This window comes from Urocampus carinirostris, chromosome 2, assembly GCF_059441175.1.
Source record: "Urocampus carinirostris isolate Australia breed hairy pipefish chromosome 2, RoL_Ucar_1.0, whole genome shotgun sequence".
Classification (NCBI taxonomy): domain Eukaryota; kingdom Metazoa; phylum Chordata; class Actinopteri; order Syngnathiformes; family Syngnathidae; genus Urocampus; species Urocampus carinirostris.
In genome coordinates, this window is record NC_142350.1 from 39,876,230 (window position 1) to 39,895,844 (window position 19,615).

General features: G+C 40.4%; 1 protein-coding gene across 1 annotated transcript in view; it reads left to right on the forward strand.

Annotated features, from left to right (window-relative positions):
* The first annotated feature begins 6,349 nt into the window (after positions 1-6,349).
* The window catches only part of macf1b (microtubule actin crosslinking factor 1b), a 36,554-nt gene continuing 23,288 nt past the window's right edge, over positions 6,350-19,615 (forward strand). Inside the window, exons 1-13 of the mRNA XM_088326492.1 lie at positions 6,350-6,594; positions 8,995-9,689; positions 9,857-9,913; positions 9,992-10,153; positions 10,588-10,754; positions 10,824-10,983; positions 11,058-11,142; positions 11,610-11,854; positions 12,643-12,762; positions 13,395-13,502; positions 13,569-13,787; positions 17,423-17,626; positions 19,372-19,603. Of these exons, the coding sequence (XP_088182618.1) occupies positions 9,075-9,689; positions 9,857-9,913; positions 9,992-10,153; positions 10,588-10,754; positions 10,824-10,983; positions 11,058-11,142; positions 11,610-11,854; positions 12,643-12,762; positions 13,395-13,502; positions 13,569-13,787; positions 17,423-17,626; positions 19,372-19,603 (2,374 nt within the window). The 5' untranslated portion in view covers positions 6,350-6,594; positions 8,995-9,074. The remainder of the gene's footprint in view (positions 6,595-8,994; positions 9,690-9,856; positions 9,914-9,991; positions 10,154-10,587; positions 10,755-10,823; positions 10,984-11,057; positions 11,143-11,609; positions 11,855-12,642; positions 12,763-13,394; positions 13,503-13,568; positions 13,788-17,422; positions 17,627-19,371; positions 19,604-19,615) is intronic.

Consider the following 19,615-nt stretch of genomic DNA (forward strand, 5'->3'; position numbering starts at 1 on the left):
AAAGCGTAGGTAATTAACATAAGGCATTGGTATTTCTTTTTTGTTACATATCCCTAAGATTTATTTGATTATATACTGTAAACTCAAAATTTTAAGTTGGTATCCTTTTACTGATCCGGCAAGCCCGAGAACAAGAAGTCTGGATCCGGTCCTAGAGCCAAACTGAGTTTGACATCCCAGGTCTAGATATTGCACCTTTTTCATTATTTGTTTATTAGAAAAAAAGAATATCTGCCAGGGGGAAACATCAGGGAAGTTGTATTACTATTATTGAGAGAATGTGTGTCGCGATATTTTCCACCACAATCCACAAGATTCCAGTCTTAATCATAAGCGATTATACAGTAGACCCCCGGGGTACGACATGAAGTGGTACTTGTGTGTAATATGCATATATATTTATGTTTTAGAAATACATTACATTGGATAGGGCAGTGTTTTACAACTAGAACTAATGTGCCTTGAAACCTTGTCGAGTGTTCTGCAGGAAAATACCCAATGTAATCTTGGCAAAATAGCATTCCAATTTTACGATCTTTGCTGTTTTCCAGTGATCAGTTGGATAATTGTAACCTTTATCCATACCAGTAAGTGGCAGCAGATTACATGATTTAATATTAAATATCTGAGAATATTTTATTGAGAATATCATTGGTTGCAATTTTGCATAGGTAAAATGGTTATGAATGGTAAGAGTAGGGAGTGAGATAAGTGAGTGGTTCCCTGTGTTTATTGGTGTAAGACGGGTGTGTGATGTCATCATGTCTGTTTAATGTGTACATAGATTGTGTGGTGAGAGAGGTAAATGCAAGAGTATTTGGCAGAGGTGTAGAGATGATGGATAACAGTGGAACGGTGTGGCAGGTAAGTCAGTTGTTGTTTGCAGATGACACAGCGCTTGTGGCTGATTCTGAGGAAACATTGAGAAGATTGTTAATGGAGTTTGGAAGAGTGTGTGATAGACGAAAGTTATGTTTGAATGTTGGGAAGAGTAAGGTGATGAGGTGTTCATGTGTTGGAGTGGGCATGGCATTGGAAATACGGTTGAATGGACTGGTGCTGGAAGAAGTTGAAAGGTTTAGGTACTTGGGTTGACCTAGGCAGGCAGGCAGACAGAAAATGGTTATACAAACGCTACTCTACTTACAACCGAGATGCTCCGGACGATCGTCCGTAAGTTGAATTTGTTCATAAATTGCTTCAGTGCTATATTTTGTATGGAATGCATGTTTAAGGTAAGTATGTTTAAGACTTGTATAAGTAACTTGTATTGTTTTGTACTATAAAACAAACATTTCATGAAATAATATGCTCTATGAAGATGAATAAAGTTTTGTTTAACTTACTTTTGGAAGATAAGCTTCAAGAGTTTGGCGCCTTCCCTCTCCGTGGCAGAAAGTTGCCGAAAAAAAGCGATCCAATCATTTTCTAAACCGCATCAAGTTTTCCTATTCCACATTCATTTCAAAAGAAACGACTCGCCCCTTCTTTACACTTTACACCAACCATATTGAATGGATGCACGAGATATCAAAAAATAAAAATGTCAACGTTCCTAACGCGCTGGAGATACGGTATAGTATGTTTACACACGAACTAGGAAGAGCAAGCCAGATTTCTTATTCGGAGTGGATGTTGGGTGAGCTCTCACAGGCCGCGCCGTTAGCGGCAAAAAGAAGCATTATTACATTGTATTGTATTGTATATTATATTGTATATTGTATTGTCCTGTACCCAGAAAAAGGTGCACAATACGAAATCTAACGAACAACAATGTCCGGGTATTTTTCAACATCCCAAAAAAATGTTCGTATCTCACTTTTTTAGACTTTTTTTCAACTCCAATGTTCGTAAGTAAGGGAGCGTCTGTATCATGAAATAGGTTCATTAAATAGAAAGACTGTCACTTGACCTTGGGTGTGTAGAAATATCAAAGTGTATCTGCATGCGTGTCTGTTAATTGGAATCGGTAAGTAGGATAGAGTGTAGGCGTTTGTTAGCTAAATCAGTTCATTTGATTCATTATTTGGCTGGCTGGAGAAACACAGAAGCGATAAAATAGAGGGCATGATTCAGGGCATTCACACTTCTGGGAATTGACTTGTGTGTATGCTCATTGTGTGTTTATGCACAGAATTATTTTTAATAGTACTGCTTTTTTTATTGAAGGAAGTTATTTTTTATATTATTACTACGAGGCGCTAAATAATACACACTAACAGACAGTGTGTATTATTTGAAGTATTGTTTTTATTTAAAGTTATTTGAAAGTTGACATCACTAAAATTTTAGTTCCAATGTCATTGAATTTACCTTCATGGTGATCATTTAAAAAGTGACAATGCGGACTTCTTAGAATCTGTTTGTGGGTGCAAAAACATCAAGTATTCCAAATCTATCCATCCATCTTACCTGGTCATATCCCTCAAGAGGGGTGACCGACAGCAAGACAAACACATACAATTGCATCTTGCTGCAAAATGGTGCGTTTGGTCATTTTGTGTGTCCGCAGTTTTCCAGCATTTATTTTACTTGCACTACACAATACAACAACAGCTGTTGGTAAAATCATATTCATAGTCCACTTAATCAATTAAAAAATAGTTTTTGATCAATTTCATGAGCGATTACCTGTTGATTCACTATTTAGATGATGTGCGTATGAATGAAAAATTACTTTATCATTATGGCGGTTGGTTTTATGTTCTTGCTCCTGAGCAGTGTTTGGCGCATTACTAAACAAAAATTGGTTACAGTTATTAGTTACTTCATTTTAAAAGTAATACTGTGGGCTTTAAATCACTCGAAGAGCTCCTCCATTTCTTGGTACGGTCCAAGACCTTTTTCTCCAGGCACAGTGTTTTGCAAAAATAAATTCACAAATAAAAAGACACAAATTCAGCGCACTTTTACGGTAAATTCTGTAATAACGATTGCCCAATTGATATTCCGTCAGTTTGTAGCTCCCTAACATTTGCTACCGGTAATATGCGCATTTGAGCTGATCCAATGATTTCAGTTTTTTATTTCATTGTTGTAAATTCAGCTTGGATGCAAGCATATATGGTAGGGAGAATATCTCCATGAAGAGAAATTCAGTGCACTCATAATCTGATTGAAAAAGACCTGCCATAACAGTATTTAGTTGTACTTTGTTCACGGATTACGGATCCCTTAACTACTAGGTCTTCGGGACATCACTGATGACGTCTGGACAGTTTTCTCCACTAGCCTGTTTTTGGGTTGAGGTAAAGTTGGCACAAGTCCATTTATTGATATTGTCAGCCCATTTCTTTTTCTGTCTTCCTCCTGCCCTCTTGAACTGCGCCTTGGAAAATGACCTCGGCCAGTCCTGATAGTTTCCTGATGTGACCATACCATTGCAGGTCTTTGTAGGGTTCAATGTGCCCTCTGATGGTGTTGGGCACCGTTTCATTTGGAACATGGGCTATGTAGTTGTTGCCTAAAAAATGTCAGTAGCAACGCATCTTCAACACCTAGGTTTTCTTTCCAGCTTTGCTGAGAGAGACCACATCTCGCAAACGTAGAGGAAGTAACCAGCTCATTTATGAATCTGATCTTTCACTGATGTGGTGTCCCTCAAAATGGGCTTATGTCTGGCAAGTGCGGCCGCAGTTTAAACTTTTTTGGCGGCAATTTTTTGTTCTGAACCCTCTCCTGATATACCAGCTCCAGGATATTTAAATTTGGTGACAGGTTCAAGCTCTTAGTGGTTGATAGTGATGTTTGTGGTTATACCTTGTTTTGTTCTGTAATCGTATACATCACATATTGGGTTTACGCTTTGTTTAGGCAATTGAACATTGAACATGTCTGAGTTACTGTTCAATTCCTGCAAGTCCGGCAATATCATCAGCAAAACAGAAGTTGGTGACATTATTTAGTCCAATGCTGACTGTACCTTCATGTTGATCCAGGGCTTCAATCATGATTCCTTCCACGGAGATCTTGAATAAAACTGTAGAGAGAATACAGCCTCGTTGTTATGATTTGTTGGTAGTGATGGACACATGTGGGGGAGGCGGGAACTGGCATTGAAGTGAAAATTACAGAGAGGATTACATAAAAACTCCAGACAACCAGACAGAGCTTGCTGAAAAAGAATGTCCTATGAAGGGTTCAGAATAATTGGGCACAGGTGTGTGATAATTGGACACACCCCTGCCCAGCTATCTGGTGGTGGAAGGTATGCCAAACCCTAACATCTCGCAGCTGAGAAGCCTTTTTCTCGCTGCCAGGACAGGTAACCAGGCGCATCAGAGGTAATTTCTTGCAGCCATGAAGGTAACAAGGCCGACCGAGGTGCCTTCGCCGCCAGGACAGGTAACATGTCACAGCTGAGGGGCCTTCTTGCCGCCAGAACAGGTAACAGGGCGCTGCAAAAGGGATATCTCCTTGCGCCGAGACAGGATCAGATAGCCGCCACTGGGCCATCGACGTGGGACCATACCCCAGGGTCCTTTGATGGTCGTGTCGTTCTGTTATGATTTGAAGTTAGTGATGAACCCATTTGGAGGAGGCAGGAACTTTCATGAAAGTGATGGATGATGACAGAAAAACTCAAAATGACACAACAGTTTGCTGGGAAAAAAATGTCCTTTTAAAGGGTTCAGGTTTATTGGGCACAGGTGTGTGAAGATTGGACACACCTGTGCCCAGTTCAAAACGCCATTTGGGGCCCTTAAGTTGTGGGAGGTGGGTCCTTGGCACGACGATCCCCAGGTACCGAAACTGGCTTGTGGGGGGGGAATCACACTTCTCAGCCTCCCTGGTAAGGTCTATTCAGGGATACTGGAGAGGGGGGTCTGCCAGGAAGTCGAATCTCGGATTCAAGAGGAGCAGTGTGGTTTTCGTCCCGACCGTGGAACACTGAGATAAGGTGAGAAGCTCAGTCATCCGGAAGGGACTCTATATAGAGCCACTGCTCCTCCGCATTGAGAGGAGCCAGTTGAGATGGCTCGGGCATCTGATGAGGATTCCTCCTGGACGCCTCCCTTGGGAGGTGCTTTGTGCATGTCCCACCAGCAAGAGGCCCCGGGGGAAACCCAGGACATGCTGGAGAGAATATGTCTCTAGGCTTGCCTGGGAACGCCTCTGGATCCCGTTGAATGAGCTGGAGGTAGTGGCTGGGTATAGGGACATCTGGGCTTCCCCGTTAGGGCTGCTTTCACCGCGACCCGATGCCGGATAAGCAGAAGACAATGGATGGTTGTGGGAAGTATTCCCTATCATTTGTTTTACACAAATTGTAGTTTGAAACCTTGCTCCAATAGAACCTCTGATCACAACCGCACTGGTGGCATTGATGTTGAGCTGTTCAATGGTCTGTTTTAGTTTCTGGACTATGTTGTACTTCCACATGGTGACATCAACAAAGATGCAATCGAGGTTTCTCAGGTGATGTTGACACTTTTCACATGGGATGTGGATTGATATAAATATGGCCATCTTTCGGAGATTGATGCTGGCAGATTTAGGGCTGTATGCGACAAAGAGAGTGATGCAGAAGTGCTCGGTAATCAAAGAACACTGTAATTGGTGGTCTGCATTTATTCAGTGGTACAATAAAGCAGAAACGCCATTGAAGTTACAAAATCTTATAAATAATGTGTTAAGGTATTAAGTAAAAAGTAATACCGCGTTAGTCTCAACACTGCTCTTGTGGAGACGGCTGCAACCATTGAATGAGGCATGAGAATGAGGCACGCAAGGGGGTTGGGATTTTGTATGAGTGGGTGTGTATCGTAGTGGGTTTGGGTCCCTTCTTTTGTAGCCTGCACTTCTCTCCCTCGCCACCAAAAGGGGGAACAGACTGAGGCAGCTGTTACTTAACATGTGAATGTTTCCAGGGCTTTAGAAAACTCTTCTGTTTCTCACCCCCCTACTCGTGCTTAAGAAGCGGCTGCGTGGAGTTTTTAAGCCGGTTTGAAATCAAGAGGATGGGCTCACCGGGTAATATAAGGCAGGGTCTGAGGAGGAAATCAGACAACAAGATAAGAAATTAGGGTAATGCCATCCAGCTGCTGGGTATGGAGGAAACCTGAGCAGCATCAGTGACGCACCTTGTTAGATTGATCTGTTAGATTCTGACCTCCCCGCTCTTGGCGGGAAACTCTGAGAGTTTAACTGAGTCATTGGAATACATTGTCTGTATCTTGACGCGCTCACCCACCAGCACAAGAAAAAGGAAGGAATTTCTCCATCACACCTCCCACAACAAAGAAGAAAGGGAGAGGAGCCGGTGGGAGGAGAAGTGAGCGAAGGGGAGGGGTGCGCTGAAAGGGTGTTTTAAGAGGAGGACATTGTTTCCTCGTGACCGGGCAACAGAAAGGCATGGGTTATCAGTACATGTGCATGCTAGTGTTTAGAAAGTGTGTTTGTAGGTGAGCATGTGTGAATGGCTTGACGTGAATGAGCATGGATTTGTTTGTGTGCGCAGTCTTCAGTTTGGGAGGTTGGAACTGGGAGGCCACTCAAAGGATGCTCAGACAAAGATTTTTTTTCTCGGCTCTTTGAATGCTGATTGGGGACCGGCTGGATTACTTTACCCGTGCTGTTGGTCTCTGGCATAGGGTAAGTTTAGTTCACGCAGTCTGGATTTGCCCAAACTCCTTAAGTGTTAAACCTAGATATATATTTGGATGTTGTGAACAGGTGATTAGACTAGGAATGCACATCATATTTAGAGATATGGAACTTTGTTTTTGATTTACTGCATATGAATGAAAATAGATTATTTTGAACAGACATAGCAAAATCAGTCCTTGTTTACTTTTGAACACCGTTCATCTATTCAATTAATATTATATGGAAAAATATGTATTTATTTCGTTAACACACTCACGATTAAAGAAATCTTTATTCTTGTTTAGGGGCTACTACATTGATTAATATTTTTAACACCTTTCTAATGCACAAGATATTGAAACAACAGAGTGCTCTATGAGCTGGGATTGATGGGTGATTAAGCATCAGTTATCACATATAAACTTAAGTTTTATGACTTCTACTATTTTTAATTTTCTTTAGTGTTATTTCTTTTTCAATTAAGTGCCCAAAAATGGTCTGTTTGATTTAGAGGGACAGTGTTTATTATTTAGCACCTTCAAGTATTAAAAAAGCAACATTGATTTAAATAATGAACGCAAATATACGAACTCTCATAAGAACATGATTTTTGCAAATATTTGCATTTATTTGAAATATCAGCCTCATCTAGAAGGAGGTGACGTCATTGTCTGCCATCTTGCTGCTACGGGTACCACAAATAAACAAAAACCTCCCATAAGATTGGGCAAAAAATGACAAAAAGAAATTGTGCAGTTTGGGCACTTTTCAGTCTCTGTAGCCTCTTTTCCTCCTTATGCACATCTAGTGGTTGAATAATGCTCCCCGTCCCTTTAAGGTAAAGCTCCAAGCCGGTTGTGATGGTGGTCCTAGGCCATCAGTAGATTCAAAATTAATCCGTCAAATTTTAACTCATAGGTTATACGCAGTGTCGTATAAAACATATATTTTATTATTATAATATTATTGTAGTGTGAGTCAAAACAATGAATCACAACATTATTAATATTCTTCAACATTTTCTTATGTTTTATTGTCACATGTAGCCTTTTGATGAATTGGCTCAGCAGTGATCTTAGAAACCTTTCCATTAGACTCGATGAGCAGTCTTAGCAGTATGAAGTATTCAATGCAACAAACTGCTGAAGAATAATAATGATGTTGTATTTAATTGTCCTTACAGTACAATAATACAACTAATAATACTAATAATTATACACACATTCAATGGAATGTATACATACAGTCCATATATTATGTAGAAATTGACAATCATAAATATAATAATGAAATAATAATAATGAAATGCAACCTAATCCATATTTTCAGAATTCTGTTGCATTTAACACTTTGACATATTGCTAAGCCTGCTCATAGAGTCTAATAGAAGGGTTTCTAAGATCACTGCTGAGCCAATTTAGCAAATGGTTACATGTGGCAATAAAAAAAACACACATCCACATGCTAGAATTGCTAACCCATGTGGACTTGGCCCCAGATCCTCCGTGCTAGTGATGTGAGCTAACTGGGTAATCATCGATTGAGATGCTGGGGCTTTGTCTGGGACCACTCTGATCTGACTTAGTACTCCCCTGTGGATTTCTTAACAGCATCAGCTGCCTGGAGAGACATACAGTACATGATTGGTTATTACTAATGCACATGTAGGCATCAAATTAAGGACTCTCATTTAGTTAAAAGCCATGTCCTGTAGAATGTTTCAAATTTGCAATAAAATTGGAAGTCAATGTCAGAAATGCCATGTTCTCCCTTGGCTACTCCCTCTTTCCATTGCACAAACTAGTCCTGATCATATTTTTTTCTTTCTATTTCACCTGTCAACCATTTTTTTCTTGAACTACTAATTTGCAGACTCACTTTGTTTAGTGAGTATGAATAATTTGATCTTGAGAGGTGTTAATTGGGAAATATTCAGAGGGTTGACCCTTTTGGGATAGACTTACCTTAGCTCCTTGAATCTAGATCAACACAAGTGTATACTCTATTGAAAACAATTAAGACAAACCACAGCAGATTTGGTATTTTATATCTGTCCTCTGGGACTAATATATGTTGATGCTGTTAAGAAGCGGGTCCCTGGGTCTTAGCCAAGTGAATGGTGTGGGATTATTGCCAATGGTTTTGTCATGCCGACAGTGGGATCCTTGACAAGCCTGTCACATAGATTTGTAAGACTGGCATATTTAAGCTGTGAGCTAAAGCATGTGTGTATGTGGGATAAATGAAAAGAAAGGCGCAGCGAATATCAGGGGCAAGTATCCCACTAGGGTTCCTTCTGGCCCAAGTGAAGCGATGCAGAAAGCTGGTTTCATTAAACCTGTGGCATGTAGTGTTCTTAAAAAGCAACATATTTTTGCATGATGATCCATTTTTATTTTATTTTAGGTAGCTAAAGGAGATTCCACATGCATGGCTGAGGCCCCTCACTTCAGTTATTACCTCATTAGTCTGCGGGCTGCAGGATTATGGGTAACCTCATCAGTCGTCCCAGCTGCCTGGGTCAAAAGTCCAAGCATGTCCGGTCAGATGAGATCTTTTTGAAAGAGTGCTACCAACGGAGAAAAGATCTGTCGACTCCTCAACATGGGCAGGATAACAACAAAGACAGTGCAGCAGAGACCCCAAAAGAGACGCCAGAACTTCATCACAAGAGAGAAGCAGGAGCTCATACACCAGTTTCTGAAAAACACACCAACAGCTCCCCTGCCTCCACAATCAGGAGTACGAGTACCTTGGATAATGCCTGGCAAGGTACTCCTTCTCCTTTAAAAACATCACGCAATGGTACACTGTCAAGAAGAATGGTACCCCGAGAGTATTCAAGATCTCCCTTGGCCTACCCTGACATGACTGCTGCAGAGAGAAGAACTAGTTATCAGAGGTTGGACTCTCAAGAAGGGAGTCCCTGGTCCTGGAAGACTGTGGCGTCACGGGAGGTGACCGAAGTGACGGAGGTTACAGAAACAGTTGTGACAGAGATTGTGGAAGTCACTGAGTACCCAAAAGGAGATAAGGGCGGGAAGCCTATAATCACAAGAACCGTTCGAGTGCTGAATGGAGTTGCCCAAGAGCTTGCTGAGGTTGTTATAATCAAACATTTCAAAGATATTGAACCCATTTATTCCATTCATTTCATCCTTTATTTTGTCCTATGGAATAAAATAGCAAATCCGAATATAAAATAGAATCGTTTATAATTCTATGTAGTTTTGTTTTTCTAAGTCACACATTTTTTTTTGCTTCACAGCTCCAAAATGATGGCCAATCAAGCTCAGATCAAGATTCTTGTTTGGAGAAATGGAAGGTTTGTTTCATCTTTGATACCGTGACCGTTTCAAAGTCACATAATTGAACACATTTTACCTTACCTTCAATTACCCAGTCTCCTTTGCCTCTGCGAAACATATCTGCGGATTCTGAAACATTCCTCCAAAGTCTTGAAGCCTTGCTGACATGGGTCTGTGAAATAGCAGAGCTTGCTACCAATCAGAAGTCTCCATCATCAGAGGTCAAAGTGGTAAAGGCACAGCTCCAGGAACAAAGGGTTTGCATTTCATAATTTTATTTGACACTGAATTTATATATTTGCCTCCAGTGGTTGAAGTACAGCAGTTGTGGCGCGGATGAATGCTGCGCAATGGGTTTGCAAAGTTAATATTCACAACAGGTGCCTTTGCATTACCCCCAGTGTGTGCAAAAATCAAATCGTGCAAAAAACACAATGGTAATGGAAATATGGGAATTTAAAAAAATATTACTTTTTTACGACTTGTAATTGAGGCAGGATGTTAGGTCCTGAAGTCAGACCAGTTAAGACCCACTGCTTTGTACAAATATTGATTCTCTCTTGCAAAATACTTTATGGAAATGCATAAGGGCGCACTGATGTATTTTTATTTAAAGGAAAAGGTAAAATTATTTTAGATCAAACTAATCAGGAATTGGGCCTTGTTTCGATGTGTTTTCTTTATGTTTTAGCTCCTGCAGCGCCTCTTAACAGACAGACGGAAAAGTATCAATACTATGATGCTAGAGGGTCCTCGCCTTGTGGAAGCCCACCCAGGAGAGGAGGGGGAGCAGGCAAAGGCCAAGCTCTTTACTCTCAAAGACAAATGGGAGTTCATACAGTGCCAGGCAGATCAAAGGTCTAAAACTTTTGACTAGAAATTTTACACTAAGCCTAACAAACTTCAACAAATGTATTGTTTAACTAGGAGGGAAAGCCTGGAGGGAATTCTACCGATAGCCCAACTCTTTCAGGAAGGGATAGACAATCTGCAGCAGTGGTTCATATCGGTTGAGCAGGACCTTGCTGAAATCCGCAATGCTGAAAGGGTGATGTTGCATCTGTCAGAGGCCGCAGAGAAAGCGAAGGTCTGAACTGTAGCCCTAAATACTGTGTGTTTATTCGGTGGAAGATAAATTTGTACGCTCACTTTTTTTTATAGGCAATCAGTGGCGAGATTAAAGCTAAAACTTCTGAGCTTGCGAATGTGCAAAAAGCAGGTCAGGAGCTCATGGAAGTCATCTCAGGTAACTATGAAGACGAGATATGATATTTGTTTAATGCTGTGTGTTGAACTTTTTACAGTTATCTGATGGGGGTTTTTTTGCACTTGAAAAACAATTTAAAATTCATACTAGGTGGCCTTTCACTAGAACTAGCAGAAGAAAATACCATTGGACCATTTAGTTAAATTTGCAATCTGTGCTTGAAACTGTAGCGTTTTTATCTCATGGTTAGTATTCTCTAAGTGGGAAATTGGTGTGTTTGTGAGATAGGTAAAAATAAGGGAACTCACAGATGAGGGGTAATGTAACGATATTTTCTGCTTATGTGAATAATTTGGCGTTCATGCACTCAGGCATATCCACCTTAATTTGCACCAATACACAAGAACAGAAATTGTTTCTGTTTTGATTTTTCCTAAGAAGTCAGACCTCTTTCCAATATGCCCACCTTGAGCTTATCTAAAGTCTATTGGTGTGACTGATTTCAGAAGAAGAGCAACCCCTTGTGCAGGAAAAATTAGATGGACTTCGTATTCGATGCTCCGTGTTAAACCTGAGCAGTCTGGATGTGCTCCAGAGGCTGGAGCAGGCTCTGGAAGCTTCCAACCGCTGTACATCCAGCCAGGAGGACCTTCACCTCTGGCTGGGCCGCATTGAGAGAGAACTTCTGGGTGCAGTTGAAGCACAGGCTCATCACAATGATGCAGTCTTATGTGTTGCTGAGAGACAGAGGGTAAGAACAAAGCTTGAAAAAATAGTAAGCGAGTATTCTGGTTAGCTTTTTAAGCTTGGCAGATATACGGAGGCTAAAATAGGCGCTTAATAGATCTTGCTCATATCTACAATTGCTCGTATCTTGAGCAAGTTTTGCTGACATTATATAACTGAAAACCAAATAATCCGTTCCTGTGCTGCCAAAGGCATCCAAGTTAACCCTAAATAGCTAACGCTGGAGGTGATAGGTCTCGAGAGGTGTCAAGTAGTAGCAGCTGGAAATTATCTGAACTTGGATTTTGTCTCGTATGCCTCTCTATGTACCGGCCCCAGGAACACCACAGGAAATAGTTCCCCTATGACTCAAGTGGTTGATGGAAACCGATGTCGGGCAAGATTTGTGTTTGAAAGACCTCTTGTATCTCAAATTCCAAGTATCTCGAGCCGCTCGTATGTAGAGGCATGTATATAAAAACTAGCACTTTTACTTTATGTATCAGCTTATAATACTTATTTAGTTTAGAGACGTAGCGATCACTTGTGTAATGTATTAATAATTGCGTATTTATGTATGTGTTTAAAATGAATCTTCAGAAGCCCAAGGTTATCAAACGATACGGTGCTTGGCACAAAATTGGCAACTCAGGGATTCTACTTAAAACTGAATAGAAACTGCAGTTTTTTAATAAAAGGAACTGCTGGTAATTTTACACACCATAGCTTGATCTAAATGCCAATTAAATTACATTCTAAAATATAAGTGGAAATCAGCCTAATTGTGAAAATGTTTCCCATATGTTTATAAAGCTTGAACAGGCTGTTGTGAAAGAGATGGCCTGGTTTAAGGATGCAGCGCAAAGGCTTGAATTGATGAAAACAGTGCACCTGGATCCGGACTTCATTTCAGAAACATTAAATGGACAGAAGGTTTGAACAATGAACAAAATATTTACCTTAAATTCTGGACTACAAGCTGCTACTTTTTTGCTACTTTTTTGCTACTTTTTAAACGGTGTGGCTTTAAAAATGGTGTGGCTTAATCTTTTATTTTTTTTTTTATGATGGGAAAAACATTTTGCCCAGCAACGGGAGACACATCAACTGAATCGTAGTTCAGAGAGGGCTAATTATATCGTATGATTAACAGTGTTGGGAATGACGGTGTTCTAAATAACTAATGCTTTTTTACGCCGTTACAGTTACTGACAATACAAAGTGATACATTACTTTGGCTGCAGAACGCCAGGTGTGTGGGGGTCTGGCACCGTTGCCATTCTGCAACCAAAATTGCGTAGATGCCAAATTCCCTATGCAGTTGGTGCTAGGAATGCTGTACTGTAAGAAATGGATGTGAATTTTATTTTCATTTTAATGGATGTTTAAAATCCAGTGCGGCTTGTATGAAGACAAAATCGAGTTTTGTGTTTTTTTTTTTTTTTTTCATAAATTTGAGCATGCGGCTTTTAATTAGGTGGCTCTGTGGTCCAGAATAAAGTAATTTGTTTTAATCATGCATTTTTACAAGAGCAGTGCGATTTGGCGTTTTGTGTCTTCAATAGATTTTGGCTGTAGAGATTCTGCAACACAGGTTTAACATAGAGAAAATGGTCAAAATAGCTGAGATCTTGCAAACATACAGTGAAGAAAGTGAAGCTTGGAATCTGCAGGTAATCTCTTTATTACATGCAAGACTTTGTCCAATGGTTTATCCATCATGTTTGTCATTCGTGCAGACCCCATTGGATGCGTTACAGGAACAATGCGTCACTACCTCAGCTACTAATTCCCATGGAGTTCTGCAGCTTGAGCATGCACAGTCACTTCTTGTTCAGTACTCAGAGGGAATCGCTGAGGTCTCACCCTGGCTGGAAGAAACACAAAGCCTTGTCGGGCAGTTGTCCTTCAGCACAATTAGCTTTGAAGCATTTCGTGAGCAGCAGGACCTTTTACAGGTAAAGGCAGCTTTCTTCTCTAGTCTCCATCCAGTATAGTGTTTTATCACTCTTCTAGTTGTTTTTGATACCAAAAAGATTGATACCTCATATTTTCAGGTTATCTAAATTTCAGGTGATACATTATATTTACAAGCCAACTGAGGTCTGTGAGGCATGTTGGGTATTTAGTGAGGTTGAAACCCTTTTCTAGCACCTCTGCAGGCATGCACCAAATAGCATGGCAACTAAGCAAAATGTGGCAAACACATGGCCCACCAACCAAATGTGGTCCGCCACATAATCTTATATGGCCAGCGAGACAGTTTTGAGAGAAGCACAAGAGAAAAATGAGCTGCACAGCTTTAAACAATTACTTGCAGTTTCAAATATGTACACTGGATGTCGTCAAAGGCAGGGATGATTTGCAAAGCGCACGCTGTACCTGTATTTGATAATTGACATTTATCAACCAGAGAACCTTGGGTAAATCCATCCTGGTCTTATTTTACTAAAAATAAAAGTCAGATGTTTAAGGCAATACAAAAATGAGAAAATTTAAAAAAAAAAGTTCGTAGGTGTCATTGTAGAAGTTCTTGTTTTTTTCTTTAATATATATGAAATATACTAGCAATGTTCCTATATTCAGGTAAACATTTTCATAAAAGAAAAAAGAAGATAAGGCAGAAAAACATTTAAATCATTAAATCATAATTTAGTTTGTATGCTATGTTTGTCACTTTTCAGTCGACCTGACTTAAATAAACTGGTGGAAAAATATTTCAATTGTTTTTTGCTTTATTTTTTCATACAAATACACAGTCAATAAACAACAAAAGTGATTAAATCATAGAGAAGGAAAACATAATTAGGGATATAAAACCCTCAATAATCATTTTGTAATGAAATCGTATATCTCTGAATCATTTTTTTAACTGTGAGCCTCCAAAAAGAAAACCAGCCCTCCAGCTAAGGCTCACTTTTTATGTCATTCGTTTATGAACCCTAACCCTAGTCCGGCCCCCGTGAGAACCTAACCCTAACCCATTTCCTACGATGTGGCCCATGAGTTTGACACCTCTGAACTAAACTGTGGAAGTGGACCCGTTTTTTTGTGAGAGATTTTGGAAATTCATACAAAATTGTGCATTTTCAGCAGATGTACATACAATGCTAAAAAAACAATTCATTATACAACATTGAAGGACTAAATGTATCACTTGGCCTATTTTTGGAGAGGATCCAAACGCAAACACACCAGTCGAATTGACAGCATTCAATGGGGTCAAGAGAAATGACAAAGGAGGGGAGATAATGGGCCACACAAACATGATCCAATAACTCAATAGTAGATAAATACAAAATGTCTTACTAAGGGGCCGCTCACACAGACATTTGCGGCTGAATCACGGCCAGAAATTTCTGGAGGCTGTTGGGCGCTGTTGGACGTTTTGAAACCGCCATATAGACGAGATACAGCAGTGCTTTACTCGCGGTCGGAAATTCACACGCGGTTGGCCGCGCGAAAAAGTTTTGAGCTGCTCAAAAGTTTGAGCACGTGTTAAACCGCGTGCCGCACACGTGGTCAACACGAGGTAATGACGCGGAAATGACGCGGAACGACGTGCTCTGGCCGCGGCCAGGGCGTGGTTACACATGGGTAGGACGGGAAATTTCAGCGGGTAATCGTGGGTGGAGCATGGTAATAGCATGTTCTGCGCCTGTATCGGGGTGTTATTACGTGAAATTAGCGTGTTACGCATGTGACAGTCAAATGCCTTTCTCCGCGTATATACAGCGCGATTTGCCGAGCACACGTCAGTTGTGCTCGAGACGTCAAGGGGGTGAACATGGATCCCCGTCAGCGTAGTGACCTCGTCTTAATCCATTTTTATTTCTTGACATTTCTTTTCAAGATAATAAAATAAAAATAATGCCATAGCTTGAAACCTTGATCTTCACGGGACTGTGTCTTGAGCGGTTATGATTTCTACAGCCCGGTGTTATCCGAGAAATGCATCCCTGCCGAGATTTGCATCCCCTTGCTACCACAACCACTTTTACCTCGTTCTATCTCACTTTTAGGGAATGTAATGGCGAACATATAACCAAAACCACTTCGTCTTGCATTTGTTGGGAATGTAATACAACTTAAACCATTCCGTCTTTGTTTTTGTTGTGAACGTAATCAAACGGTAAATCCTCCGCCCTTCGCGTGAACGCGCATTCTGCTGCGCTTCCAACAAAAGCGATCGTATTCTATATAAAACGCTTATTAAAACAATAAAGCGAGCTAATTATAACAACTGGGAGATCCTAGTCTATATAACGCGTTTATTTAAACAATAAAGTGCGATTGTATTCTACAAAATGCATTTGTTAACGCGGATGAAAAAGTCACCAACGTCAATGCACGCTTCCAACAAAAGCGATCGCAGCAGAATGCGCGTTCACGCGAGGGGGTGGGGGTGGTGGTGTTGCGTAGGAGTCTGATTTGGGCACAACACCGGCTCGGGAGCTTTTATACCCGTGGTCCACACGAGAAAATTACGCAGAAATGACGCGATGAGGAAGCGGAACAGTCACCGGCGTCTGTTTTGCGGGCATACCACCGATGAACAGCGGGTTGGCCAATTTTGCGCATTTTCCATCGCGGGCAACCACGGGCAAAAAAAAAAAACGCAAAATTTTAGCCGTGATTCAGCCGCAAACGGCTGTGTGACCGGCCCCTTAGGCACAGTGCAGGCATCGAGGGACAAGGACAAGCGGTAGCTTCTATGATGCATTGCAAGAGGGCTGATGAGTGCCTTTCATGGGTAATCAGTTGATTAGTGCACTGGCGCCCTCTGGATCCTTACTTATTTTTTTTTTAGGTTGCATACTTGTTGAGCCGGAGTGACTTAACTATATACTGGTCAAGCTGACAAAATATCAGTTTTACCCCAAAAATCGTATTATATTGTTTTGTTTCAATATTGTTTTTGCATGTACCATATCGTTTTTTTTATACACACACACCCTTTAAAGACTCTGATGCAGCGGCTAAAATTTGCTGTAATTAATCTCAGATTTGATAAAAACGTTGTGCATTCTATAAAACTTAACTTGTTTACATCCATCCATCCATTATCTGCACCACTTATCCTCAGTAGAGTTGCGGGGGTGCTCGAGCCCATCCCAGCCATCTTCAGGCAGTGGGCAAGGGACACCCTGAACTGGTTGCCAGTCGCAGGGCACACACAGATGGGCAACTCGCTCACCAGTTCACACCTAAGGACAATTTGGACCGGCAAATTAACCTGACATGCATGTTTTTGGGAATGTGTGAGGAGTGCCCGGAGGAAACCCAGGCAGGCAGGGGGAGAACATGCAAACTTCACAAGGGGAGGCTGCGGTAGCTGGACTTAAACCCTGAACCTCCGCACAGGGGGGCTGTGCGCTAACCACTCAGCTGCCGTGCTACCCTAACTAGTTTACAATTCCTTCATAAAATGTAAAATAAACTGTGGAGCATTTTTGCTTCAAGATCCAACTTTCATAGCTGTTTCCATGAAAAATCAATTGTGTCCTTTGCGCACAAACCTTAAAGAAATCAGATCCCAAAAATTTCAATTCAGTGTTGTTAAACAACTTAATTCTCTTTTTCCAATGCAAAGGGCCTGAGAGAGTCAATAGCTGAACATCGCCCATTGATCTCACGCTTGTGCTCCTTGGCGAAACGCCTGAGCGAGCTAAACCCGATTCAGGGAGAGGAATTTTGTCTCAAAGCTGCTGAGGCCGAGGAGAGGCACAGAGCCATCAAAGACCGGGTCAAAGAGACCGCCGTCCTACTGGAAGAGTCCTTACCCAGATTCACTCAAGTAAGGTTCCACCCATTGTAAATTTAGAATTCTGAATACTGTATGTTTCTCAAAATGTGTGTCATAGAACTTGTTTGTTTTGCAGTAGAAACTTGTCCACTTTCTTCTTATTGCCAACAACAAATTGATAAGTAACGGCAAAAAGCGGTATTGTATGTTGTGGGTGACAGTAGATGACCATACAGTGCGACCTCGCTACTTCGCGCTTCGACGTTTGCGGATTCAGAGCTTAAAAATAATAATAAAATAAAATATATATATTTTTAAGCATTTCTGAAGGGGTGTCGCTACTTTGTGGTTCCGCGTTTGTTGGTTCAGAGCTTTGCAGGAGTAAAAAATAATCATAATAAAATAAAATAATTTAAAAAAAATAAAATAAAAAATCGGATCTTCGCAGGTCTAAAAAATAATGGAATAAAATAAAAAAATAAAATAGTTTTTCTTTTATAGCATTTTTGAAGGGGAGTCGCTACTTTGCAGATTTACACTTTTCGCGGGTGGTTTTGGTCCCCATTAACCGGGTCTAAAAATAATAATTAAAAAACAAAAAAAATTTAAGGTGCACCGCTACTTCGCGGATTTTTACTTATCGCGGGTGGTTTTGGTCCCCATTAACCGCGATAACCGACGTCCGGATTTTATTATTTCATATAAATGTTGCACAGTAAAGATAAAATTACAAAGAAATACGATACCAAAACAATTTAACCATACTACAGATTCTATAAAATAAATAGAACGACTTGATATTGTTTCTATGTTCATATAGCTTATTGTCAATTTAGGCACGTTAGAATAGAATAGAAATAATAGAACAATACAATAGAATGTTTTTGTCATTGATAACAGTGTCAGTGAACATTGTTTGCAATGTGATTAGATATAAAACTTAAGGATCAACAAAATAAACACATACAAAAACTTCTCTGAAAAATGAGATTGTTAAAAATATTTGTAAGGTCGTGCTTAGAAACAAGTTGTAAGTACAATATCCTTTTGTTATAATTGGTGCCATGAAAAAGTAGTGCAGCGTAACAATACCCTTTTCAAATCCAACTGGCAAGATATAACTTTGTCACACTCATACGCATTTGTTTAGGGTGGTGATGGCCCTGTGGAAGAAACTGTCCCTGAGCTTTATAGTCCTTGTGTTGAGGAACCTCTAGCCCATCTTGATAATTTACAATATAATAGAATGTTGCTATTTATATCCAATTAAACATTGTTTGCAATGAGATCATACGCGACACTCCAGGATAAACATGTGATGAAAGCTAAAAATATAAAAATAAATTAAAGAATATAATAAGTAGGCAAAGATATTTACAAGATAGTACTTGGAGACTGGCCCAAGTTGTAATGTTAATGCAATTAAAAATAGTGCATCATAACAATAGCCCAATTTAAAGTGCAGTAGTGCAATAACATTTGGCAGCAACAAATTTTCCAAATAAGTTGCCCAAAAATCGTATCACTATATATTTTTCACAGTCTTGCACGCTTGTTTAGACTCATGATGGCCCAGGTGAATAAACTGTTGTGAGCTTGTTTGTCATTTCTAAAGTAATTTAAAAGTTAAAAACAATCTGCAGCTGGGAATTAGTTTTTTAATCATTTTCAATGGGCATTTTTCTTTAAGTGTGTTTTCGTTCCAAAAAGGTTGTGAACCCTTTTTCTGATAAGCTGATATATCAGCTTGTTTGAATGACAAACCAGGACTGACCAGCGCAATGTTGTTTCTGCAGCTGAATGAGAGGATATTTCTTCTCAGAGAAAGTCTTGAGCGTCTGCGCAGTCGCATCCAAGCCCCCAGACCTCTTCAATGCCAGACTATAAGGATTCAAGAGCAGCTGCAAGACAACAAGCTGACACTCTCAGAAGTGTCCAAATTGGAGCTCAGCCTTATAAGTGTCAAGACGCAGGCACAAGAATTGGTGTCTAATACGCAAGCGACAGGAGATACATCTATAAGTACAGGTAAGTCTCCTG